Genomic DNA, 27953 nt, shown 5'->3' with positions numbered 1-27953 from the left:
TAAAGTGGAACATCCAGGAGAAAAAACACAGAGCCCGATCTCAGGCAACTCACCGTAGTTACCTCCGTAGCTGAAACCCTGCTGTCCGGGCTGGTTCATGGCGGGGCCTCCGATGGGGCTCTCCATGCCTCCCGGTGCGGTGACATTTGGAGGAGGGCTGAAGCGTCTTGCTGCTGCCGCCTGGCCCTGGCCCTGCCCCTGCTGCTGCTGCATCAACATCATCATCCGCTGCCTCCTCATCTGCATGGTCATCATCTCCCTGCTGCGCTGAGCCATCATCTGCGCGTTCAGGAAACCAGGCTGCACACAAATACCAGACTCTGACATTAACTCTACGAAATGTGACTGAGGTGATGACATTAAAAAAGTGGCAAGTAAAGGCACTCTACATTAGTCTGATAAGTGCAGACTACATACCTGACCAGGCTGCATGTTGGGCTGCATGCCGGGCTGCATGCCAGGTTGCATTCCTTGTTGCATCCCGGGTTGCATCCCAGGTTGCATGCCGGGTTGCATGCCAGGTTGCATGCCGGGCTGCATGCCGGGCTGCATGCCTGGCTGCATGCCTGAATGCATGGCAGGGTTTCCTCCGGCAGAGTGTTCCATCTTAATGCCTTGTCGTGTCTGGTTCATAAACTGCAAGATAAGACAAGACAAGACAAAGAGATAAATAGGATAGTTTTTATGTTGGGTGCCACATTTGGATTCTATAAGAAAATTGATCATAATGAACTTTCAATCCATTAAATGAACATTTCTGAAATGTAAATGACAGCTGTCGGCGCTTAAATCCAATGGCCGTTTAATCTTTACAAAATCGAGACTCCAGAATCTAACAAAAGCTTATTTGTTATTTCTTGTGAACAATTTAAGTTGATTATGGCTTTGACATTAGGGACATCCTCCTCCTGAGACACCATGAATATCTGTGTGAGATCACCTGCTGTCCCTGCAGTCTCTGCTGCAGCTGCAATCTGAGAGGCTTGGTGGCGGTCATCATGCGTGGTCGCATCATGTTTGCGCGCGGGTTGCCCATACCCCCCATACCACCAGCCATATTAGGGAAGCCCCCAGTCTGGCCCACTTGATTCATCATGGGGTTGAAGTTTCCTGGAGACTGGCCCTGCATGGTGTTGCCACCATAACCAGGCTGCATGCCCATAGCGGAGGGCCCCGGGGGTCCAGGGTACCCTTGGCTGTACATGGGTTTTTGGTCCATGCCTAAGGAGGACTCGGGCCCGGGGAAAGGCTCCGACTGTGGGCGCCGAACCGGCACTCGCTCCGGTCCTTCAGGTCCGTGGTTCTGGGGTACAGAGAAGATGCATTTCATTCAGTATGGACCATTAAACTTCAATATCAACACAAACAGGGGCATTTATTTTATCGAACTACCGATGGATCATTTACTTCAGTGAAATTTGAGATACTATAGATTGAGGATCAAGCGTTCCACTAAATACTTTAACATTTAATGGAGAACTATGAAGCACACACTTTCTGCTTAAAGCAACCGCAAATGTACATATCAACTTATATTATACGTTTACTCCAGTAAGTGTATACCTGGCCTACTATTTCAGGGATGCCTAGGGCTCGGTCTATCTCCTGCAGAGCGATAACATCAGTGGTGTTGAGCAGAGAATCCAGCTGGTCAAGAAGTGCCCGTTCCTCACTCGGGCCCTCGCTGTTGACCAGAGGCCCAAGCAGCTCTTCCAGGGGGTGCCCGAACTGGTCCCTAACACAAGAAACAACACAGGAAAGGTTACATCACTGACTGGGATCTCAGACGCCATCACCCCCATCTTTAGTTCAACGTTGGCAAACATTTAGAAGAACACGGCGGGGTGCAAAAAGTTTTACCTGGTTGTGTTAGTCTTTGGTCTGTCCATTCCCATAGCAGAGTCCGGCCAGGAGGGGGACTGAGGTGTGGGGCCGTGCCCACCGAACGGGCTCATACCCATATTGGCTTCATTGGAACCTGCAGAGGAACATGGGAAGTGAATGATCAATAGGAGGTCACATTAAGTCCAATTACACACCAGGAAATGATTCTGAATTGGACATTATCTTTACAGTTCCAAACATACCCATATCCATGAGTTGCTGCTGCAGCATAGAGCGGGTTTTTCCGGGAACACTGTTGGACCGGTTGATCATGGGTCCTCCCATTGGACCGGAGCGACCCATGCCAGGGTGTCCTGGTCCGGCCACAGGGCTGCCGCTGGACCTCGGCATCCCCCAGTCCCCTGACGCCGACATGGGAGGCCTCTGAGGCATTCCCATACCTCTGCCCATACCTCCTGAAAGACCAGAGACAATGTTTTATCAGTAAGTTCAGCCCCATAGTGAGTATTGGACCCTTAGTTCCTCTAGTTTTTTTTATATGGTTGGTTTAGTTAGAAGAATATATAAAAGATAGTAGTATTATCCCAATGGTTTCTACTCTGTTGATCCCAGGGCTTCATAGAGAGCCAAGACGCTAGACCATGCCGAGTTAGAAGTCTTTAAATTACTTGTTGGATTGCCTCGTGGCGGACACACACCCATGCCCCCTGGAAAGCCGTTGGGAATGGGCCCGGGTCGGATCGGCGTATCCATCTTCTCCTGTTTGATCAGCGTGGGACAGGGGACATTTCTTCTGCCGGCCAGCCCCCCTCCTACCACTCCTTCTCCTCCCATGGGCTTGGAATCCATGGACAAGGCTCTCTGATAGGCACTACGCTGAGCTGGAGGCATGGGGCCTCTTACCCCGTCTGGAGCACACACACAATACTAAATTTAAGTTCACATGCCAACACATATAGGTTGTGTGATTAACACTGCCCTGACCAGGAAGCCTCTATGGTCTGATACTTCATGCAAGACTTCTATAAAACTATCTGGTGCTTTATGCCAAGGCTTCTATGGCGGCAGTGTCTCGGACATGCAGACTGTCCTCATCAACCAGAGTTAGATTTGGTGACGATACTCAAATAGATCAACGGACTCACCATGTAAACTGTCCGGCATATTTCCTGGTTTGTTTCCTGCCTCCTTCACTGCTCTGGAGTCCGTTTCAGAGAAGAAGCTAGAGTTGTTCCTTGGGACCCCCAGAATGGTCTCCAGTGTCTCCGCCTGAAACATCGACACACCAATGATTAGAGGACATTCTCTACGGAATATCTTGAACTACATTTCACAAATTAGTATGACAGGGCAAAGGACTCGCCTCATCAGCCGGCTCCAATTTGACCTTCCCATCCATGCAGTGGGGGTCCGAGCTGGTGACCCCTGGCCCCTGAGCTACTCTCCCCTCCAGCTCTTCCAGCTTTGGCTTGACATCCCCGCTTTCTTTAGAGTCATCCTTGTTGAGGAGGTAGTGAAGCAGGGCATGGGGCTTCTCTTTCTTCGGGCTGTGCTGCTCCTGCTTTGATTCGGGTCCTCTAGCCCCCCCTGCGGCTGCGGGCCCCGGCTCCGCTGCCCCGGCCTCCAGACTGCTCTTTCCAGTGGCCTCGGCTGTGATGCGAGCCACCTCGTCGGGAGTGTTCCCGTTCTGCAGGAGCTTGTGGAGGATCTTGTGCTTCTCCTGCAGCGACTGACTGGTCAGATGTGCGCCGGAGGAGGACACGGCGCCGTGGTTTCCGCCAGTGGATGAGGAAACTCCCGTGGAGGAGGAGGGGCTTGTGACGCCGGCTGTTCCTTCTTTAGCCTCGGGCGTGGAGCAGGGTCCAGAGCTCGGTGTGTGATTAGGTGGCACCAGCTCATCCGTGGGGGAGGTGAGGAGCTGCAGAAGCTTCTTGTGGCTCTTGGTGTCCGGGACCCGTCGGTTGGAGTCTCCCCCGACAGGACCTGTCTCTCTACTGGCCTGGCTGTCGGGCTTGTCGGGAAGCCCTTCGCTTGTGGGGGTGTGCGGATGTTGCTGAGACTCTCCTGCACCCCCCAGTGAGCTGCCTGGGCTCTTAGAGTCAGAGTAGGCCGGGAGGCTAGGTTTACACGGCCCCCCTGCTGCCTGATTGGTGGAGTTGATGCTCGGGGAGCTGTCCGGCCTGTGAGGGGGAGGAGAGTTGAGAGGGGAAGGCATCGGGTTACCCACTCCCTCACTGATGGCTTGGAGGGCGTTCAAAGAGCTGCTGGAGAAGGTGGTGCTTCCTAATCCGCCTCCAGAGTTACCGGGGTGACCAGAGCTCATGGGAGAGTTCAGACCTGCAGAGGAACAACCAGAGACATGTCAACACCCAGGAAGGGAACAACAGACATGTCACAAACAGTGGTATTCAACAAGTTCAGATTTTTCAGAACTAGTTAAAAATATATTGAAGGTGTGACAATCTTTTCTGGAGAAGTCTTTCACGGTAAGTAATCAATGCCTGTTCTACAAAGGTTTGGTGTTTGGTTCATACCTCCAGGAGAGAAGTGGCTGGAACCCATCTTTGGGCTTCCTCTGACTCTAGGTGAACTCATGATGTTGTGTTGGGGGCCATTAATCCCTGGACTGCCCTGGGGGGGACTGGTCATCCCCATCCCGTACCCTCCTCCACCTCCGGGTCCGCCTCCACCTCCTCCTCCATGGAATTGACCCATCTGCTGATGTTGGTGCTGCTGCTGCTGCTGCTGCTGCTGCTGCTGCTGCTGCTGCTGCTGCTGCTGCTGCTGCTGATGCATGCCGTGGTGGCCCATCTGATTCATGGGCCCCATTTGGTTCTGGTTCATGGGAGTTCATGGGGGAGTTCATGGGGGAGTTCATGGGGGAGTTCATTGAATGCATGGAATTCATCTGATTCATTTGACCCATGCTGTTCATCTGATGCATGGGATTAATTTGATTCATCTGGTTCATTTGATTCATCTGGTTCATACGGTTGCCCCCGGAGTACGGCGGCGCCCCTCTCTGTGGCATGTTGCCCTGCTCCGCCATGCCGTAGCCTCGGTTCATGCCCATGCTCCCCGCAGGGCCCATGTTCATTTGTTGGTTGGGGTTGTTCACAGGCATGTTTTGAGGCCTCATAGCTGCTCCCTGGTTCGCTCGATAACCATTCTGCTCCCTATAGTGGAATCGATCACGTTAATAACACAATAAAGTCAACAAATATGAAGCAAATTGAGACAGTTACCAAATCTTAGAGAGCATTTTAAACATTTTTACCTTTGTAGCAAATGTGTGGAGAGGTACGAGTGTGGCTCGTTGGTGCTGGGATTCCTGCAGAGGTCGCTCCTGGTCTGGGCTGTGACTGGGGTGCCATCAGCGAGCGAGAAGCGGTAGAGAGGGGTCTCCGCATGACCAGTATGGAAAGCTGGAGTGGAGAAAAAGAAGAATTAAAAACACCAAATATAGCAAGACCAAACCATTTTAAAAAGTGCTAATAATCAGCCGTGCGATGGTCGTAGCAGTAACTTGAAGAATACCCAGATATTTTATATATTCTTGCTGTTGTGAAATGCGAAATTATCTGTGCAACACAGATGTGTCTTCCACCAGACACAAAGGAAGGCACGGTAAGATGTGTTGCTCAACCTTCAGTCGCTGATACCAGAAACAGATAAATCTTCCATGGAGCTGCTGTGCAACAAAAAGCCCTCCAGTGGTCACCGTCTAAAAGCTCTTAATGTGAAGCTAACCAAATTAACTCCGCAATAACAGCTGGTAAAGTTCGACAAAGACAAATGGAGGCTGCTCTCTGTTAGAGGAGTATACAAAAACAACATGAGCGATACTCATCGTGACGTATGAATGCATCAACGTACTGGAGATGACTCATTAATGGTTTAAGCCTCGGATTCATCTCGCATGGCCCTGTCCACATACTGAACATTTTAATTATGTGAAACATGTTAGAGTGCATTCCTTTTATTCTTTTGGTAGTGATCACACCTGACACTTGTAATGACGGCTCAAGGTGCACCAATGTCTATGGCCATGCTGTCCTTCTTATCCATTTATATTCAGAGAAATGCTAAACTAAAGTTCTGCTGGTGTAGCACCAGGGCTTTTTGTGGTAGTGACTAAGCAGGGAGGGTCAGATTAAACATACCATCTTGATAGTGCCGTTTGTAGGACCATGGTTGTCCCTCACTTCGATTGAGGAACATCTGCATGCAGCGCCTCACCAGGTCCTCCCAGCCCGGGCGCATAGTGGTGCTTAGAGAGGACTGCTGCTCAATTTCAATCAGTTTACCTGCGATAGAAGAAGCAGCCATGGGGATTACACAAAGAAGGAGGACGTATGGAGAACTATAGATGGAGTGGGAATGGTTTAGTGTATTAGGAATCTAAGATGTACATTTCCAAAGACCATGCCGCATAGAAACTTACCAGACAGTTCATGGCGAGTGCTAAACCTCTCCGTCCTCTCTACATGAATGATGCGTCGCGCCACACAGATCATACATGACTGCAAATCTGAGTAAAGAGACAACACAATGATCAGTCCAATACGTGGGGAAAATCTTAGTCAAGAACATATTCTAAGCCTTTAACCATGACATTTACCTTCCCCCTCCTCCATCATGGCTCGGGGCTGAGTGAGGGCAAAGCACTGCATGGTCTCATAGCGTTGGCCCCCCGGCCTCTCTTCTGACATCACATGACTCTGACCGTGAACAAAGTTGACCAGCATGCGACAGTTGAAGGTGTGGCTCTTCTGCCGGGGTGCCTCTCCACCCCACGATGCCCCGTTTGGTGCTATGAGGGGAAATAGGCAGCGAGTGAGCAGATATGACTTTATACACGTGTTATCGAGAACTCATTTTAATTTATCTTTGTGATTGAACCCTCGTCTCACCATTAGACTTGGGCAGATTCTTGTGGAACTCCTCCCTGTCCTCGTCGTGGATGATGTTGTACACGCTGGTGTTGATTAGCTCCTCCTGCTTGTACTGCAGGTACTGCGTCACGTTGTCGGACACAAACACAATGTTGCCATCTCGGTTGACCACGAACAGAAATCCGTCCAAGGCCTGTAAACACAAGCGCCACAAAAAAAATGAAGAGATGATGATTCACTTTATTTGGTTACCATTGATGCCCCTCTGTTAACCAGCTGAGACACTTCTATCAAGTTTGACAGAACAGCATATGGACAGGCAGGTAATTGTTGTTACCCCTCCCTCAATGATTGTCCCCAAGCTGACCTGTAGGAGCAGTGGTCCCAGATGGTCCTTGTCAATGACCCCCTGACCAGTGGAGGAGACATCCGCCTTCTGGACATCGTCATCACTGCAAGAGCTCTTTCCTGAGGACAGATGAATCATTTTACAAACAGCAAAATATGCCAGTGTTGTTGTTATTATTCAAAGTAATTCACATGGTGTGACTAGACTAGAACAGCTGTGGTTCAGAAGGAAAGACTAGTGACCTTAATTCTGGGAAATGCACATGTCCTGCATGTTTTGTTCAGTGACGGTTTTTATGCATTTTGCCTGTTTGTCAACCATTGAATGGGGTCCCGTTAACTGTGTGCTTTCATAATGCAATGAAATCATGTTCCTTCCAGCCAGCAGGTGGCAGCATGAGTCACGGATGAATAATTAGCATGCCTTTCTATTTTTAAAACCAGCATGTGTCTGAGGCTTTGTTTGATACCACTCTATATAGCAGGGCCATCTGTGGCACGGACACTGAGCAGGGCGACAAATAATACCACTCTGGATTTAATTCAATTTCCAACTAGCTGTCGTATGAGCAAACAGAGGCTAATTTGACGAAGGAGACAATGATTGCAAAGACGTGTAAACAGGGGGAGGGTAAAGGTGAGCTAAATGGACAACAGACAGAAAAGAGAAGGAAAAACAGGCCCTCCATCATATCCATCCTGTAACTATGGCAACATGGCTGCATAACACCGGGGCCAGCAGTAGCCAGCTGTGACCCTCTGGGTGAATTCCAATATGATTGCTCTTTCTCTTCCTCACCCTTTTAACCTCACAGATATAATCTCAACGGATGTAAAACAGGTGGAAATATCCACCTTTGAATATCCGATCTAATGTCAAATCTGCAGAACGGTTGGAAGATGGCTTGAGGGCAGCAGCGGCTCTCTATGAGGTCTGATTTCTGAATCACCAGTAGTGTCATTCGTCTCGCAGCGAGGAGCACGCTTTGGCACTAACAGATCCACACTGTCACCGACAGCCTTGAGCCACGACCACCAAGGACTAGTCTCAATTACTGGTGTTCGTTTACCCCCAGCGATACAGAACGCCAAACTGGCTGTCAGTCTGAAGCCGCCTGGCCATGAACCAAACACACCACTTCATCACGGGCATCATCTGTCCTGCAGACTGCAAGATCCAGCCCAACTAAAGTCTCTGTTTACTCGCCATGACAAATACAGGAAAAAATAAATGTAATAATAAAACATATAAACCCAACCTTAACGTTAAAAATATATCTATAACAAACACAATAAATATAACAACAACAATAATAATACCTCGACTTATGAAAAACTAAACTAAGAAAAGGTTTGACTTTAAGGCAATACATTGTGTACAACAGCCCCATTTAGCTAACTAAAGCGATAACAAAATTAAAAAAAACGATTTAATAAAGAAGTGAAACCGCTCTACCTGGAGCTCACCTGCCCTTATAAAATATAGACAGGAAAAAAAAGGGAGTGTAGCCCCGGGCCAGGTTCCATATTTGCTTGACATAAAAGATACGATCATAATTCATTAACTTTAACAGAAAAGGCAACTGGATGAATATACATAATGGGGCAATGAGTTACAATTCATACGTTTTAAAGAAGACATTTAAAGATATTTTGGCTCCAACATGCAGTCGCATTCACATTGGTATGGTTACTTGAAGGATAGGAGCTTCATCTAAATGTAACAAATGCATTAATAATAATAATGATAGTGTGTGTGTGTGTGTGGGGTGTGTGTGTGTGTGTGTGTGGTGTGTGTGTACTTGTGCACAGTGCGGGTACCTTGCTCTTTTATTTGTCTGATCTGTCTCACGGTCTCTTTGAGGATGGCACATTTGTCAGGCTTGACGTTGAAGCTGTCAATGTTGGAGAGATTGGCAGAGATGAGCTCCGCCAGCTCCTCGATGTACTTGCTCTCCTGTTCCCTCCGACGCTTGTCACACCTGCCGAGGAGCCAAGGGGATTAGACACGTTGCCATGACAACCTCACCTCCCCATGCCCCGTCCGTATGCGGGCCACACGGCCTTGGCTCGGATGCTTGGGATACTTCGATGGCAGCAGAAGACATACGTTTGAACCAGGAGAGGGGGGGGGGTGGGGATGTTTACAGGGGGCCAGTGGGGAGGAAGCAACCTCGTGCACTCGCTGACAGTCACAGCGAATACAGCAGCGGACAGTGAGTGATGTGTGGCTGACAGTCAACAGAAGTTACAGTACTCACCCTAAGCCCGGCGTGTCGCAGGTGGAGAGTTTACGTTTGCGGTCGGAGCACAGCGGCTCCAGCGAGTTGTCTCCTACGCCACTCATCTTCAGCGCATATCAGCCCCTGAAAGCACAATACTGCACATCATAAACACATGCACACACACATACAGGCAGCAGGACATGATCAGTGGGAATGAACTGGGAGTGTGGTTTCATATGCGTGTGGTATCAAAGATAAGTGTGGACTGGGACGTGCCTTCCGCTTTGTTTGCAAAGTTCACTTTTTATACTCAGTGTCAAGTAAGGGGAGAAAGAAATAAAGAAGCTACCGATGTTATTAATAAAGTGACTTCTGAGGCGGAGTAGATTGTAGCTTCCCACAGATTTATGAGGGTAAACTATCCAGTTAGTAAAGCAGCCTTGGTTCCTGCTTAGTGCCTGATGGGAGTGAAATCTCATCTGTTCCACTGTGAGGAGCGACTGATGATGATGTAGTGATTTGGAGCCTCGGGGGAGATGGGTCATTCTGCGTTCAGCCAGCTTGCCCGCTAGAACGATACCACTCTGCTAGCAGCGGCAGCACACTGCACACACAAACCGTTTCCAGAGCCGCTGCATGCTCAGGCATGTCGCAGCACAGTCTGCAAGACAGTTTGAGCTGCTGTCCCAGCTAGAGACACATTTTCACCAGGCTTTCCTCTTTGTCTAACTGCATGGTACGGCACTGGGGGGGGGGAAAAATACCCACTTCTTATGCTCGTGGAACCCAGAAACAACCCAGGCGAGGAACAAGTCAGAATTATCCCCTTTCCACATTCTCTTCACTCCACATTCTCCATACTAGGCCACATCCGCCCTTTATTCCAATAGGTTTTAACTGCTGTTTCCTCCCATACCATCCTGAGGCAGTCCCTCCCTTCTCTCCCTCCCTCCCTCCCTCCCTGGGTGTAGAACTGTGGACCCTGCCCTTGTTTTCTTGCTCTGCCATTGCCCCGTGTCTGACCCCCTCAGAGTTCACGTTAGAGGAAACCTCCGTCGCCAGCCTCTAAGGTCACTGCTCTTTTCCGATTCCCACCCAGAAACACACACAGGGCTGTAGCATGCTGCTGCACAACCAGATAGGACTCTATCCTCGACTCAGCGTCCGCACACACACAAACAAAGTCTTAAACACAGAGTGAGCTCATTCCAGAGTGGAAAAGTATAGAACGGATGGGAGCCATTATGCAACTCCTGCTCCGCAAACTGCAGGCTAGGACACGCAGCCCATTCACCCTCCACCACTACTCCTACTCCAACTACAGGAGTCTCAGACAAGCACTCAGCGCCATAAATCTGCAGCGCATGCTTCGTGTCCGTCTACCTTTCACAACCCCTCTCTAAATCTGCCTGTCCTGCTACGGCTGTGACCCTCACCGCCTTCGCTTTTCTCCTTCTCCCTTTCTTCACTCCTTCCATCTGTCCTAAAGTTCACCTCTGCAGCAGCGGAGAAAGATGACATCAGCCCTCAGTCAGCCTCAACTCCTGAAAACGGACAAACAAGCCGAGCGTGGGGCCTTTCTGAGAACAGGGAATGTATGGCTGTGTACACAGTTCTGGTCATGGGGAAAAAATGTTGAAACTGCTCAGGCTTTTTGTAACTTCACTCACTTAACTATGTTTGCAAGGGATTTAAACTGCAGGACACAAGTTACGTTGAAAATAACTTGTCATTTATTCATTCTGCTCTTTCCAAAAGACTTTGAAACCTAAAAACCCACATACGCAGCACTTCTGGAGCAGAGATTGTGAGCAGCAGCCAACCGAAACCACAGATGAGTCTCAACAGGCCTGGCAATCTGCCACTGACCTGAATCAGCTTCATTTGACAATGTGAAACTTGCTCAGGGACAAGATGAGATATGTCAGACAAACCATCAGACACACAAACAACAGCTGTCAAAGTGAGAAATACAACATATCATAGCTGGAAATATATTTTTTTTGTTGCACACAGTCTATCTGACAAGTGTGTGTGTGTTTCTACATTGCTCACCTTGACCAGTAGAACCCCCAGTCAAGCTCCATTCAGGGTCTAGTGTTGCTTCAATGTCTTAACATCTCCTGGAAAACAGAAAGAGAAAGGTCATGAACTCTGAAAGTCTTCACGTGGCTCCATGATGGCACAGCCTTTTTTATATGTTTAGCTTTCACAGAAAATCATGGGAAAAAAAGTGATTTCTAAAAATGCACAGGAAGCTGCAGCAGATAGCATCCTGTTTGCGTCCTCCCCTCAGCCCGTTCCACTGCGTCATCACTTCCCTTTCCTGGAAATGTGGCCACTCATCCACCCTATTTACATATTCTGTTTATCAGGCTGGAGCCCTGTCGCCTGGTTCTCACTCGCACACCTTGATTTATATTTGGCCCTCAGAGCCTTACAAATGCTTTTCCCTCAGAATTAAGAGAACAACAGAGTGTGTATTTCATGAATCTATCTTCAAAACGGCCAGACATCCCTGCACAATTATCAGATAACTCTTAATGTACACCACGATTGGCCAATAAGCTATCCTTACTGAACACATGACTAATGTGTTGCTTCCTCTTTATTTATGGTACAAAAAAGGTAGTCCTTTCACCTTGAGTTCCTACAATTACAACACTGCTTTCACAACTTCGAGTCAGACATGCACTCGTATGTTAAAGCTTCCATAACCTTCAGCACTTTAATGCTATTCATAATCACAGTAGAGAAGGCCCTCTGGGGATTGTTGTTTTCTCATCAGAGCAATTGGATAAGCTGTAATCAAAGCAACAGAGAGGAATCTCTCTCGAGCCCGCCGCTATCATGAGCTCTACAATGTCACACTCAGAATTCAGGCTGTCTACTTTGATTTTTTTCTAGCCACATTTTCATGTCAAGGGACGCGTTGTTGGGTCCTGACAGAAAAACTGGAATGGCTTTCAGTGTTTGGGTACAAAGTGATCCAAAAACCAGTGACCTTTAGCACCATCGTGCTGCCACAGATAAGCCCGTCACATGTTCTTTCCTAATGAAACTCCAATGATAATCACACTACTCTTGATAAAATGGTGTATGACTTTAAGGGGGAAAAAATGGTGGTCTCTAAGGACATGCTTAATAATGATATCATGTTAAAAAATACAACTGTGAAATGCTGAAAGAAAAAAAAAACTACCATGTATTATGTTGTCAAAAAAGTCATTCATCACAGAAGCTGCAAGCCTGCATCTTTCACTGCCCAGTGTGTGTGTGTGTGTGTGTGTGTGTGTGTGTGTGTGTGTGTGTGTGTGTGTGTGTGTGTACAGTACGTGTTGCGAGTGTGTGTGTTTGATCCTCCATCACAGACCACTGATCACATCAGGCCTAAACGCCAAGCTGCTACTGAGCTAATGCTGCGGCTGAATAATTTAACGCAGAGAAAGAGAGAAAAGCGTTCCCTGTCCGTCAACTGTCCAAACACAAACTGCTTAATAATTCTGACCCGGCTCTTCCAAACACCACAGCAGATCACCAATTCACAAAAACCAGGGTGAGACAGCAGCGTGTAATAATACACGGGCATCTTTAAGCGTTGTAGCATCCTTAATTATGTCCAATACTATTATTAAAGTGTGTGTTTCTGTGTCCTTCTTTACGGACACATGAACAAATACACACCAGTAACTTCAGGAAGGGAAATGTAATTCAAACCAGGGGGGGGGGGGGGGGGGGATATAAGCACTAGTGTGAATATGGTCCGCAGCAGGAGGAGGAGTCAAGGCAGATTGAGTGGAATAAAGAGGGGGAGGAGGCGGGAGAACAGGGAGGGGGAGGGGAGAACAGAGGGCACTGCTGGGTATCCATTAGAACAAATGTAGATACTGCTGGAAATGGATATTTGACATTTGACAGATTAAACACTGAACGACCTGTTTGTTATTTGCTTGTTATAAAAAACTAAGTATGACCTAGACTGATTCCTCGTTGCATTTTAATATAAATTAGAAAACTGCTACTGGTTTGCACTCATACTGTATAAATTATGCAACATTTGCATTTTGTTAGTCGTTGGTTTCGTCATTATATTGTATTCTAACTTATTCTTATTTATCATGTGTATTCAATTGACAACCTCTACAGATATGCCTTTTCTACTGTTGATATATTTAATGTTTAATTTATATTCTATTTTACTTCTAACTCGTGTGAAATGACTTGTTAACATGCAGCTTTTTCCCAGATTGTGCTCGATTAAGTTAATCTAAAAACGTTTTTATTAAGAAGTACTTTAGTAATCTAAAGCAGTATCTGTAAACACAAGACAGACTTCAAAAAAGGGACAAAATTGATCGTTTGCCGATTAGAATCCTTGTAGAGAAGTGAAGTTATGGGCTGTTGGTTTTACCTGGAAGGCTAGCATGCATCTGTGTCTCAAAACACTCCGTAGTTATGATTTCATACTCTATATTTACTGTCAGTCATTTGGCTTTTGGTCTACATTTCACAAATGATTGTCAGAATCTATAAAATGACACGCCTCTACGCCTCACGGTGATAACGCACAAATGATCAGTGAGCAGCAGAACTTTCAATTTAACTTCTCGCCAAACTATTAAGTATCTGTCATTTAGAGAGTCCTGAATGAGTGAAGGAGGAAATGATTTCAGACCGTCTCGGTGTTGAGTGCACTGAGTTATGATGGGAAAATGAGGATTGATGAGCCTTCTTATACATCACTCCTGAGAACTTGAAACGAGGGGCACCTGCTGCTCACAGTGATTTACAGCAGGTGACTGATGACTTGGAGTTTCAATAGATCAAGCAGTTATGATATCTCCTATTGTTAAGAATAGTTGTTTTATCTTGTTTATCACCAACGAGGAAGTTCATCACAGCGTAAATAAGGAAAAAGCTCTTAGCCTGAAAGAGTCTTTAGGTGTACAAAGACTCTTTTTTACAGAACAATATCGCAGTTTTTGCATTTGGTTTGGAGGTGATGAGCAAGACAGGACTCAAACCCGCAGGTAGTGGTACATGAATCCAAAATGTCCTCAGTGTTGGGTACAAAAATACCAAGATCTTACCAGGAATTTGGGACTCCGATCCACAGCTGGTTTCGCCTAAATAAACTCCAGACTCAGCTTTTAGCTTATTTAGACGACTTTAAGGACCTAATCATTTTAAGAAATCTTTAAGTGTTCGTACTGGGTAGTTCATTTAGTTTTTAAAAAATATATCTGCTGATTTACAGATGTCTCTTTCCCATTCTAAGTTAATGGTCTTTTTGTGGTAGCATAGTTCAGCTACTATGAAAAATCTGCTATAAAAAGGCATGCTCACTTCCCCGGGGGCTTGGCTAAAACTCATAATGGAAACGCAGCCAAAAGTGTGTGTGTTAGCTTGCTTAACTAGCTGAAAACTGTGCAGTTAAATGGACTCTTTGCTTGAAAAGGTTGAATGGACAATATGAGCTCCTTAAGGAATGTTGTTTTTTTGTGTGCGTACCAACCATCAGCCAGAGAGCCAATGAGGATCTCCAAAAGCCTGTTCTCTAACAGATAAGATGCTGATGAGATTACTTAGGGGAAACACTTCTGGTGGTGAATGACACCGCATTTTCTGTAGAATCAAAACACTTCAGTCACTATTGTAGAAAGATCATTATTCTGACACACAGGCGTTTGGCTGGTGGCCATAATGGCAGCAGCGTCAGTCAGTCAGGACCAGAATAGTGAAGAGGACATTCCTGCTCCGCCTGAAATAAAACCTGCAACTTGAGCTCCCTGAGACAATGAGTGGCAGGCCCAACAATAAACACCGGCCCACCCAAAACAAAGATCAGACAGAGTGGGACACACAACTAAAGTCCCTTAAAAGCACGGCCCAAGCACATGTGCACACACTTCCTTTACTATAAATGTGTGTAACAGAGATACAGCTTTAGCTTTTTAGGAATAAACTGCAAAAAATCAACTGAAAAACATTATTTTTTTAAACTGTTGGAAGACAAGAGCTACTTTAGTATCATGACTGCACTCACACTCAGAAACACCCACAGACCCACAGACACAGTCATAAAGTAACAAAAAAGGTGTCCACTTAAGTTTGGGACATCAAGAGCAAAAAAGAAACAAGAGGAGAGAATGACTTCCTGTTTTGCTTCAAAGAACTTGTCCGCCTCCTGCTGAGCAGACAGCCGGCAACTGAGAGCAACTGGAGCTCACAGACCCCAGACTCAATGCTGTTGTCCGAGACCAGATCCTGAGATACTCTAAAGCCTTGTGTGACTGAATCTAAATGTACAGACTTCAGATTTGTGAACAGGGCACTTCATTCATTCATAACATGAAAAAAAAAGTGACTATTTAACATATTCACTTCTATACTACTCACTGTATATTCAAATGAGTGTAAAATCCTTCCCATTCTAAGAAACGTAGTGGGTTTAAAGATATACTCGTCAGCCCTGCACACTTTATTGGTTTAATTGCAAAATCTAACTTTGAAAAACGTTTGTACGAAATCCAATTCCTCCTTCGTGTAAACCTACTTGGTGATAAAACTGATTCTGATTATAGATTACTTTGCTGAATAAAAAGCTGGTTGTAATTTTACACTTAATAATAGACCCAAAAAAAGGCGTAGTTATCTAGGAGCCACTTGTGAAGTTTGTTAAATACATACAATTTAATTTGTGTAATTAAATCAAAACCTCTTCAAGATGGACCTATGGGCAACTACAAATATTGGTCAAATAGTTTCCAGTGAAAATTGAATGGTGTCTTTGCACAATGCCCATGAATACACAATTAATACCACACAATCAAGCTACAAAAAAAAAGTATATTAAATCCATTTCTTTATTTTCTCAATTCAGCAAGCCCCGTATAGATGAGATAGGTAACAGTCAGCAGTCACCGAGAAGAAGTAATGTCAATCAAATCTGAAAATAATTTCTCCTGTTTTTACACTTTTCTCCCCTTTAGTTTTTTAATTAAATAAAGCTCCATCATTCTGTTTGCATTGTGGATGAACAGACAATGAAAGCAACCGAAAATAACTTAACATTTGGAATCAAAAAGGTCCTGTAAGTTAGTAAAACATCATTGCCACAGCACTTTTAGTGTTTGACCCCAGTGAACTTTAGGCCAATCATTCTTTTCCCCTTGCATGAGGGCAGGAAAAACAAAAGGAACCATAGAGGACATTACTGGTTTTGCTTCATATAATTAAGAAACATATTTTGCTTTGTTTAGCAACCATTCATCATCCTGACAGTTCGGGGATTCCCACTTAATTGAAAAAAAATGATAACTTCCTGGAGCAAACATTTTAGCATAGAGTCAAATGCTTCTTTGTTGGTGAACATTGTTTACACGCCTGTATGCTGCCAACATCACACGTGATTTCAATGGAAACATGGGCTACAGCGACTCAACTGGAGCCAGGAGGTCTAGTGGCACGATGCGATTCAGTGACGGGGATGAAGAGGACATATGTCAAGCATGTGTGTACAAGTGTGGATTTTGAAAAGAACAAAGTGAAGCTGTAAATTATTCGGAGAAATCCTCCATTTAGGTGCCGAGGCAGCTGTGAAATTCCAGGCTCAAAAAAAACAGGACCGAAAACACAGGCTTTGTTTCTGCGTGTGTCTGGTGATGGGACAAGATGTTTCTGCCTCTTTATTCCTCCATGGCTATGATGTGATGATCCGTTCAAAGCACGCAAGGGTTGCAAATTGGCACTGCCAGAAATAAAAACAAATACAAAGCCAAACTTGTGTAATTTACCAAATGAACTCACTTAGATAAGTTTGGCGAATGAAAAGGCCTCAACGAGTCAGAGTTGAAGTCACACAAGGAGCAGTTCACAGAGGAATAAAGCGCACCTTTCAAAAACCATGGTGGTGACGCAAACCAGGGAGGTGGAGTTTGGAAGGAGGACAGAAACACACACACTCTCAAAAGCTTAAAGGAGTTTGTGAAGTATTTCAGAAAAGCATTAAAAGGTGCATAACTTGACCAATCAAGAACCAAGCTGTCCTATACATTTAAACAGCTCCCAAATCAGATAATATTGGTATTAAATCTCTGTAGATTGAAATAAGGCAGAAATGACAAAAAAATGAACACTGCTTAGCTCATCTGCGACTCGTTCCCACTGCAAAACACATACTGTATTGTTGACGCACATCATGTTAGGAAATGTCTCAAAATAATTTTACAAGGGCACATTTATTTGTCTATGTGGCTTTTTCCTCAAACTTGTCGTGTACATGATGCCCGTAGATGAATGTGGTGAGGGGGGGAGAAGATATTTCAAAGCAGAGCGAAACTGCCTTCATATGTATTGCTTTTTCCCCATAGAAAAAATAAAACATCCCCCACCCATGCCCAGCACACAACACACACACACACACACACACACACACACATCTGAGCTGCGTGTGCATCTCCCATTATTCTCACACAAACTGCATGGTGTAGAAAAAGCAGGGAAAATAAATGAAGGTGGAAACAAAGACATGGCAGATTCCACTGTGTGTGTGTGTGTGTGTGTGTGTGTGTATGTGTGTGTGTGTGTGTGTGTGTGTGTGTGTGTGTGTGTGTGTGTGTGTGTGTGTGTGTTTTTCACACATGCATCTCTTACAACTATCCATCATTAATACAGACAAAGAACCGAAAGGAGCAGGCAAGGTCGCACGCGGGAATATATCCAGCCAGCTAAATATCCAACAGCACTCTTCATTTTCCATAAGCTTGACATGTTGCTGTGAAGAGCGAGGAGATAAGAGAGGCATCGTCCAGCGGGAAGGCCACAGCGGCCAAACAAAATGCAGGAGGCTGTGATCACACAAGGCTAATATTATGGAAATTAGATCATTAATCAATGGCTAAACAGCCTTTTATCTGGAGAGCCAGAGCGCCAAGGCCTGCTCGGCCGCCATATTGACTCTTCTGATAACATTTACATCTTCAGCAGCTGATGGAGGTGAAGAAGAGAAATCTCATGTAGCCTCAGATAATTCAGGGTGGAGATATGTCAACATTGTAATTGCATTTTGGAAATATATCCGTAATGATATCACGTTGATTTGAAGAATTGCTGCCTGGTTTTAACTTTTTAGGAGCAGTGTTCGTGAACACGTTCCCACTGTGTAAAAAAGCAGATTTTCATTTTCAGACTGCAGCGCAGCTCTGACGATTTTCCCTCTTCCCTTCCTCCCTCCCTTTCGCTCTTGTGTCTTTCCCTCCTCCCTCTCTTTCTGTGTGTGCTCCCTCCCCCTTTCCTCCTCGTCCTCTCCCCACCGTCCCTGTTGGATTGGTGGAGTAAACACAGGAAGAGAGCGGGCTCTGTTCCACCACGCCAGAGCTGGGGCTGGGCGTTCCTGCAGAGCTCCTGCGCCGGGGTCAAAAGTTTACTGTGGTTTTCATTTCACCTTTCCTCAGCCAATCACAGCGCCACGCTGCGGCGCCTGAACTTTGACCCGCACAAAGAATTCCACTCAAAAGATGGTCTGACGCCAGTTTCACAACTGCACCCCCTCCCATCTCCCATTTTTCCCTTTACTACTGCTTTTCCTTTCTTTCAACTGGCCAGTTTCACGTGTTGACAGAGCCTAGGTGAAAAAGATTCCAGAAAAGAGGTACGAGGGGTAACGGAGAGACGGAGAGGGACTGGGATTTTTTTGTCTTCGCAGCCATGCTTTTCTGGAAAAACATCAATACTTGGTTTCTTTTATCCCATGGTGAAAAACAACTTACCATAACAAATAAAGAACAAAACAATTAAACTAAAAATGTGTCTTTATTCTGAGTGGAATTGAACGCTGATTATGTTTAATGTGTCTAAATGTATTGAACACAAACCAATCCTCGTACACTCGACATGGTGTAATATTCCACTCTTTGGTTTTCATTCTGTTTACGTCTTAATCGACAATGCCTGACAGAGCCTGCGACACATCCTGCCCTCCACATGGCGCTCAGTTCAGGTTAACACTATTAAAAGCTTGTTTCAATGACTTATGAGGACAGGCTGGATACAGGGGTCACAAGTGCTTTAAGACACACAGAGAAGGCGAACGGGAGAAAAAGAGATGAGGAGCGCTGCTGGGCTTGTATCACAACACTGAGGAATCAGAATCAGTAGTGACCTGACGCACACAAACACACGCCGAGCCATAATCCAACTGTGGGTTTGTTTTTGTCTTGGTCACACTGCTCTCAGTTCCCATCTGCTGAGTGATTAAGCCTGCACTGCTAATCAAAGTCGCTCGCACTGTAAGGCAGTGGGCAAAGGACGAGTCATGCTGTTCCGGCTGACACACGCCGGCCTTTAATTCAAAGTGCCTTATTAGTTTTCACACGGCAACAAAAAAAACTCATGGTCAACACACTGCTCCAACAACAAAATCACATAACTTTGTGTATTTGTCGGGAGGCAGGGAACTGTGCAGATCTGACAGATTTTTATTTAGACTTGAGTGTTTGAAAATAATGCATTTATGTGTAACTGTATTGCAGCCTTCAGTATGTTACCAGTCCAATTCTACCCATTTCTGATCAATTGTTAAACTAAATCTGAACATAGACTAAATCAATGCGGTCAATCTGCAGAATTGTATTCACTGAACGTTGATCGTGCTTGGACTAGTGAGACTTTTGCATCAGAGCTCAGTTATATCCTGCCTATCTCCAAACCAAATGACGTGGACTGTACTGTTCAACATAACAACTACACACCAAAACATAACATTTTAAATATGAATCCAAATTGAAAACATGTGCTCAGTCAGTCCTTGAATCCACTCCATTCTTTTGTTCATTATTAAGTAAATGTGATTGGAAAGATTTGAAGAGATTATCTCACATTTATTTATATTAACATTTTAAGAATGAAGTCGTAAAGACAACGTTTTTTCCATGTTCTCTACAACGTCAAGATTTGAGTTTTTTATTGTAAGGATTGAACTGTAAACCTTGTATCCCATACTGACTCTCTAACACCCCTTATGACTACTATACATTATTCATTGAATCCTTCAAAAACCATGTGGGATGACTTCACCCACATGGCGACAATACACACTTACACGGATCTTATTACTGTGTGTTTGGCCCCCATAAGTGTCAAACTCTGCCATCTCTATTTAAATTCAAACTCATAAATTGCTGTATACAAGGGGAGCCACATGGAACAGGGTAATACAGACGCTGGTGCAAATTGAACAGGGACCAGGAACGTCTCCTATTATAGTCGTACCGCAGTCGTCGTATAGAATCACTTGTTCCAGGACGGCATTGGCAATCAAATGAGCGAATACGAGCACCACGAGAAACAAGCCGAATGGAAACATGTCGGTCACTTGCCAAAAATGGAACCACCTACACACAAAATACTGGATAGGACTAATTGCTCACTTTTGTGATTGCTATCTGGTATACAAAATAATGCATTGGTGAAAACTTTAGGTGATGTGGCACCGTCAGGAGGCAACCTTTTTATTGCCTAAACAACAAGCCACATACTCAGAGGTGACGTCACCAGGCAGAGCGAGGAGCAGCAAACATTTTCCACTTTATCCAGAAAGGAGAGAGAAAAAAAATCTGTCCAATTAAGAAATGAGTGTTGTAGGAAAAAATGGATAGTACTGAATGATCTTACACATGCCTTGCCAGTGTTGACATGCTGTAGTAAGTCTGGAGCCTTTAACGATGGCGTTGAAGTCTTTCATTCACAACTCGACTCTTCTTTGAAATCAAGGCTGCAATAAAGAAAAAATCCCAATTTGTGGAAGAAATCTCTAGCACTGTGCCGTGAGCAAGTGTCTGCACACGCGCTGCAATTTGCGGTAATTTATTTTAATGAAAAGCAGCGTTTAAATTACAGGTGAACTATAAGACAGGAGACACGCAGAGCCCCTTAAATCCCTGCTTGCACGGTCACATCGCGCATGGATCCTCTTACAACTTGCAACAGCAGCGCCATGCCAGCCACAGCTGCCTCTCAATCCAGACAGACCCAGAAACCACACCTCGTTGCCACATAGGTCCAACATCCAACTGTTTCATCTTGGAAATGTACAGAGAGGGAGAGGAACGCAATGTAAACAAAAGGAGGGAATAAATGCAACCAACCATTTGACACTGTTCGATTACAGGAGAAGGAGCATTGAGGGCAGCGAAGGTGACATTTTGGAACATGTGCACTTTGTAGTCGCCCACGCCAAATTCCCCTCGTTGTTTTCGTTGCAAAGTAATAATTTTCCCTGAAAAAATACACACCTTTTTAATCTTGTTTTGTATTTAAATGGAGGATTCATTGGACGAGAAAATTGCAGACAGGGAGAAGATGGATTTTTTTCCATGTAGCAGTTGAGAAGTTCATCCAGAGCTGACAGGGTGTCTTTCTTCTCTCTTTACCAACCTCTCTTTCTCCTCAATAACAGACAGAGGGAGCATCTGGTAGCAGTTATCTCACAAACCAAACTTTTTTTCACCCTTGCTGTCTCCCCCCCCCCAAAGCATTTTTTTATTTTTTATAAAAGGGGGCCCTAAACAAAACACAAACAAGGTCTTGCTAACATTTTACAATGGTAACAAAACTAGGCCAGGGAGCTACCCTCCCACTGGCTTGTTCAGGTGAACCCGTTTTACGAGCATTCTTCAGCTGGGGGAGCGAAAGTTAAAGGGGGAGTTGAAGTTAAAGAGGAAGGGCAAGGAAGGGGGTGGGGGGGGGACAAAGCTCTTGGCACCCCCTTCCCTAATAAACTCTTGCCTTCTTCCAATCATCGAGGACTACAGAGAGTGAACTGTTCCAAATCCTTGCTGGTTATAAACTAGAATTGGGTGCAATGATTGCTTCAGGCTGCCCGTTTGGCTTTCAGAAGTGTGCATGGCTCACATATGGCTGAGCTAGCCTAACACTTGGGTATTACCTCAGGGTTGAAGAAGAGGGGACCGAGGGGATGAATGAGATGTGACTTCCAATAGACTCGATAGTGCAAACTGCGCCGCTTGACTTTGGACTCAGTGGGCCGGCTGTCTGGCTTCCTCTGACTAGTCAACAACAATCTGGCTCCGGCAGCTCTCATATTCTCACTCTCACTTGTTTGGGGCGAAGTAGCTGTAAATATTTTAGCAGCGGAAACACGACTGTCTTGTTGAGCAGAGTTTTCTATATTTAGCCCTCCAGAAATAGGCAGAACCTACCTGTTGACCACCAATTGAGAAGTGTGGGGGTTGTGTTTGTGCATGTCAACCAACACAAAACTGGACCGCTGTCACTGGGTGAGTGACCTTGAGATGTGGGGTCTAAACAGGATGTTTTACACAGCTTGAGATGACCACATGAAACTCTATTTAAACCGTGATTGTAAAACAGCTTCGGATAACAAGTAAAAGTCTAAATGGCATCCTGTAAAAAAAGATCCTGATGCCATTAAAAAGGAAAATGAATATAAATGTGTATTTTCTACCTGAATGACCAGTACTAGCTACCAGCTATCTTCCAGAGCTCTGGTGTTTTCCTTGACTAACCCTCCTCTACCTCTACCTGTACTGCTGCCTAACAAAAAGGCACTATGGCCGAGGAGTCATATTTCAACTAGGGTAAACACTCAGGCTTTGCCTTCAGCTCCGTGTGTTATCAAGACTCTTCTCAGAGCCACTGCTCACCCACACATAAATCTTAAATTGAACACATACCACATGATCGATTGGCAGCAACTCGTAACGAAACGTATTATCTCCATCTCCCGGTTTCTCTTTAGACACACACAGTGACGAAACACTTGAAGAATGCTGTGTATTCAGACATCACCGACGCAAAAATGCAGCTTGACAAAGACATATTAGAGACAGTTATCAAAAAAACTGGCAAGCTCTTCACTTATTCTTCCTCCTTCTTTGTGATACCAGCGAGTATTAAACTCCAGGAAACACAGAGCAGAAATATTTACCCAAGACTTAAATATCAGGAAAAATGTAATAAATGTTCAAATGGTTTTTAAGTATTTAACCCAATTAAGCGTACTGGTTTCCAAGAAAGTGCTTCCATATACATCTACACACATGTGTAAAATACAATGGGCTGGAAATAAAGGAGTGAAAAATCATTAGACAAGCAGAATTGAAAAGATTACCCAGAAGCTGAAGATGTCACAGACAAGAATATCTGTACATCTGTGCATTATCTGACTCACGACTCCCATATTATTTTGTTCGCTTAGCCTGTTGGTAAATGCATCACAACAACATATTTCTACGAATATTTTGGATAGGACGTTTGCCATGAAGAGTAAACCTGGATGAGTTATAACTGAATCTGCCACTAAACGTGCGCTCATTCGATTATCAATCAGGCAATCTGATGTAAGAATCTGCCACCAGAGAGAGATTTCTCCCAGTCCCATGAGAAAAGGTGATAAGTTAATGAATTATTGAGAGCACAGGGGCCGGCAGACAAAGAGCGAAAGCCATGCATCCCAGTCACTTCTTCACCCCATCTGCAGTCAAAGAATCCCCCCAAAGATTGATTCATTGTTAACGCAGCCTGACACCCTGTGTGAGGGAGAAAGAAAGTGGGAGATAAAGGGACAGAGAATGGGGGACAGCGGGCTCCATTTGCCAAGAATATGAGCAGAAGCAGCTCGTTGGACAGGTTCCCACAGTGGTCATTCTACCACTTACAAAAATACCTTGAGTAATGGCATTCCATGAGACTCAAAATAAAGAAAAGTTAGCTCATCTGACGACTGCACCATTCTCCCTTGTTATTCCCAGCTGCCTGTCATTTAAATGCTCCCATTAGTGAGATATTGCAGCTTTTTTATTGATTGGCCTGCATGAAATCATACAAACAGGAACATTCATCAGTAAGCGACATCCTAGCAGCTATACCGCGTAGTAATCTGACAAAAACAGCAAACGGTTATGAGTATCTCTCACGTGGACACTGAGCTGTAAATACCTGCAAGTATTGGCAGGGATGGCCCCAGGCGTAGTAAGCGGCAGCACACCTAGACCTCAACCTTTTCAGTGGAATGACTAACCTACCTCCTCATTGTCTGCGTACACATGAGCACGCTCTTCAAGAATGTCCTCTTACCACCCAAATACTCAGCGTGCAGCTTGTCGAGTACAGGGAAAGCAAACCTGGACTCTACCTGAACCCTGAGAGGAATCATCCTCCCCTGCACTGAAACACATCCATCTCCTTCAGCCAGTCTGCCTGTCTCACCCTCACACACATCATGCACCTAAATATGATTTATCAGCGGTGAAAAGCAACATTTATCATCCTGTGATGGGCCATTATACCAACCATTACAATCATGGATGCATAATCTCACTACAGCTATGCAAATAAATAACAGATGCTGAGGATTCTCCAAGCCAGAGTGAGCTAGTCCGTTCAAGTTTGGTGTCAGCAGTGGAGGACAGTGGAAATACAAGGTGGTTTTGCAGCTGGTTATCATAAGAAATGTATCAAAGATTACAAAAACGTATTTTATAAAAAAGCACAATTTTTGCATCTTTCTTTTAGCTTAAATGGTTTGCCGCAAATTAATGGTACGTTAACTATTCCACACCAAAATGCAGATCAGAATCCAGTTTATTGCGTACATCTTCGAGTAATTTGGTTTGGTGTATGTTGGTGCTAAGATTAAAAAAAATCAAGAAAATAAGTTGTAAGAGAAGGTAAAAAATATAACGATTATAAAAGAATAATATATACATTAAAAAAACAGATTTAACATGAAATAAGAATGAAAACAAGTATTTACACTAAATAATATACAAAAATAATAGTACACGAATATATGACAATATATATATTTTTAACTGCAGTATTTTATGTTTTAAAGTGCAAGTATGTGCAAAATATATCAAAGAGGAATATGCATGGTGTTAAAACCAGGTAACCATGCGTTACATTCACGTTGCAGGCTAAACAACCGTAACAAATGACCAATAAACAATTATATTTTGTCAGCAAAGAAAACGACTGCGGTGTAACTAACGCTGAGCTGTGAACACACACAATTCCTGCAGCCCCGTGTGTACCGAAACTGTTAGTGAACAAAAGGGAAAAAACAGTTCCCAAAGGTCATGTATAGTGTTTTGGACGCTGAACACAGCCCAGTGTCTCTCCAAAGTTAACATCTATGTTTTTAAACACAAACGACTTCACTCATATCAGTGTGGAGCACTAACAGCTAACGTTAGGCTACAGTGAATCAGAGCGCCTGTATCTCGTAAACTTTGTAGCAAAAGGAAAACCGGTAAGAATGGCAAATCAACATGTCTGGTTTAACGTAAAATAGTCTGTTATTGTTATTGAGTTTAAGAGCCATTCATATCATTACAGATCTTCCACAACACACATACAGCGGTAAGGTGGCTCGTTGTATCACGGTAGCTTAAAAACCACAGCCTGCTCGGAAGCGGAGCAACACCGACTGTCTCTCTGTGACCAATGTGCACGTTCCAAACAAACACTACAGTCCTTGTTCAAAACTTATGTGTAACAGAAATATAAACTCACTGCAGAAAACTCACCGGCTTCGACGCTTTCATTGAGTGGAGCAGTTTCTTTTTACGCCTCTACAAACTCTCCGCCATCTTCGGCAGGACCGTGTTTGTTTAAATGCGAAACACTCCCCGAGCGGAGGGAGCCAGCTTGTAAGCAGAGCGAAAAGGATTCTGGGTAATGTAGGCGCTCTCCCTTTGAAGGGTGCTTCAAACCGTTGGACACGTTCTTTATACGAACTACAAGTAGACCAATACCCATAGGCGATATGAGCAGCAGTCACTGATATTATTAGGGGAGAGATTTAAAAACTTATTTATAGGCCGGCAGGAAAGCAGCTTTATGCAAATGACTTATCAGACCCCTAGAGTATTACATTATACTGTTATTCATTTTACACACAAGTATAACGATATTTTTTGCTAAATGTAAATAAATGAATCATTGTTTTTAAAAGAACCCAATTGGGCATTTGGAATGTTTTTAAAGGAAACACATTGTATGATGGTTGACTTATTATAAAGCACAACAGTGTAAAAAAGCAATTTGACTGGTTGATGGATGTGTTTAACTGAAATAAATATAATGAGCAAATTTTAATTTGCAAATGTGATTTATAGTCTCCATAATGTTAAACAGGCACTCTATCTGCTGCAACACAATTGCCTTTTAAGTACCTTGCAATTATTTTTGGAAATGCCACTCACTTAGATGCCAACATGTGCAGCCTGATGTCCAACACATTTTGTATCCAGTGTCAGATTTATTAATTGAAGGGTGTGGAGCAGCCATCGGCCCTGAGTATCCACAGAGGATGGTAGAAACTGTCTCCATGGTGATCTCTCAGGCACACTAGTTTTACATGTTTACTACTGAGGAGGGAGTAAGGGCCAAACATGGAGGGAAAGCAGCAGGATGCAGGGAGGGGGGGGGGTGTAGTTGAAAACTTTAGCTCCCTACTTGTTCTTTCCTGTCTGAAAATCATTTTGCAATCAGCCTATATAAACTTTGAGGTAAAAACATTCAATTGTTTGCATGCAGTTCATAGTTGTCCATACATTTTATTTGGTTAAAGCAAAGCAACTGAGGAGGTTCATTACCAAAGTCATAGCATTATCTGTTGTGCAACCAATTCACAAACGTGACGGACCAAATATTTCCTGAATTGACATTCAACTAAACTAAAATAATGGATAATAGGTTATTCATGCATTAGTCACAACAAATATTAAAATAAAAGTGGATTACTCAGATTTACGCAGATGGTTTGCTTATGTTAGATTTTTAAAAGCCTGGTCATTTGAAGAAGTCACCAACAGTTTGAAAAAAACAAAAATACTTTTTCCTGCATTTTTGTAGTGTATTGTGTTTGGTCTGTTTGTATGTCTTTCTGAGTGAGAGAACCTCAATTACATTCCATGGAGAACCAAAGAGGGGCCCGGTGGCCCTCTGTTTGTACCCCTTCCCCCACAAAACATGGCAAACTGACCTCCCCCCTAAATGAGTGTGAGACACTTTATCCCATCCCCCCTCCCTACTCAGCTTCTATACTTTGAAAGGACAGGAGATAACAGTTTGAAAGGACAGGAGATAGCCCCATAATCATTAATGTATTCAGATTAGTTTACCTGCATACAGCTAACAGCATGCCTTTCTTTGCTCCAAACGCATTCCCATCCCCAATTTTCTCTGCCGACACAATACAGCACACAAACATCTTGCACAGCCATTATTAGCTTTAACACCATTAAAGCAAGAGGACAATCATTTGTTTTAAATGTAAAACCCAGAATAACAATGACATGGTGTGTCTAAAATGTTTACACGTTTAAATAGATTAATACACATAGGTTGTTAGTGGGATTTGAATGATTGTTTACAAGAAGCAGGTTATCTGTGTTGTACAAATCAGTGATACGTAGTTCCTATGCATGCATTACTTAAAAAAGAATCACGAGAAGACAGCTAAAAACACAGCGTTATACCTTAAAATGATATTGTTGTCAAATGTTTTTGTTGATACAGGATAGTAACATTATTTTCCATTTCATATAATCAATAATACATCATGGAAATCACAATGAAATGCAGTTCTCTT

The 27953-nt window shown here is 44.3% G+C and overlaps 1 protein-coding gene across 1 annotated transcript in view; it reads right to left on the bottom strand.

The window, feature by feature from the left end:
* The window catches only part of LOC134883144 (nuclear receptor coactivator 3-like), a 28527-nt gene extending 2549 nt beyond the window's left edge, over window positions 1-25978 (bottom strand). Inside the window, 21 exon segments of the mRNA XM_063911348.1 lie at window positions 54-300; window positions 418-636; window positions 941-1303; window positions 1564-1735; window positions 1861-1978; window positions 2088-2300; window positions 2514-2753; window positions 2991-3114; window positions 3209-4182; window positions 4380-4689; window positions 4691-5021; window positions 5123-5270; window positions 6009-6152; window positions 6290-6376; window positions 6467-6658; window positions 6759-6933; window positions 7108-7208; window positions 8910-9070; window positions 9350-9454; window positions 11369-11436; window positions 25885-25978. Of these exon segments, the coding sequence (XP_063767418.1) occupies window positions 54-300; window positions 418-636; window positions 941-1303; window positions 1564-1735; window positions 1861-1978; window positions 2088-2300; window positions 2514-2753; window positions 2991-3114; window positions 3209-4182; window positions 4380-4689; window positions 4691-5021; window positions 5123-5270; window positions 6009-6152; window positions 6290-6376; window positions 6467-6658; window positions 6759-6933; window positions 7108-7208; window positions 8910-9070; window positions 9350-9435 (4405 nt within the window). The 5' untranslated portion in view covers window positions 9436-9454; window positions 11369-11436; window positions 25885-25978.
* Between the last annotated feature and the right edge of the window lie 1975 nt (window positions 25979-27953).

The sequence above is a fragment of the Eleginops maclovinus genome, chromosome 20, assembly GCF_036324505.1.
Source record: "Eleginops maclovinus isolate JMC-PN-2008 ecotype Puerto Natales chromosome 20, JC_Emac_rtc_rv5, whole genome shotgun sequence".
NCBI lineage: Eukaryota > Metazoa > Chordata > Actinopteri > Perciformes > Eleginopidae > Eleginops > Eleginops maclovinus.
This window is presented reverse-complemented; position numbering and strand designations above follow the sequence as displayed.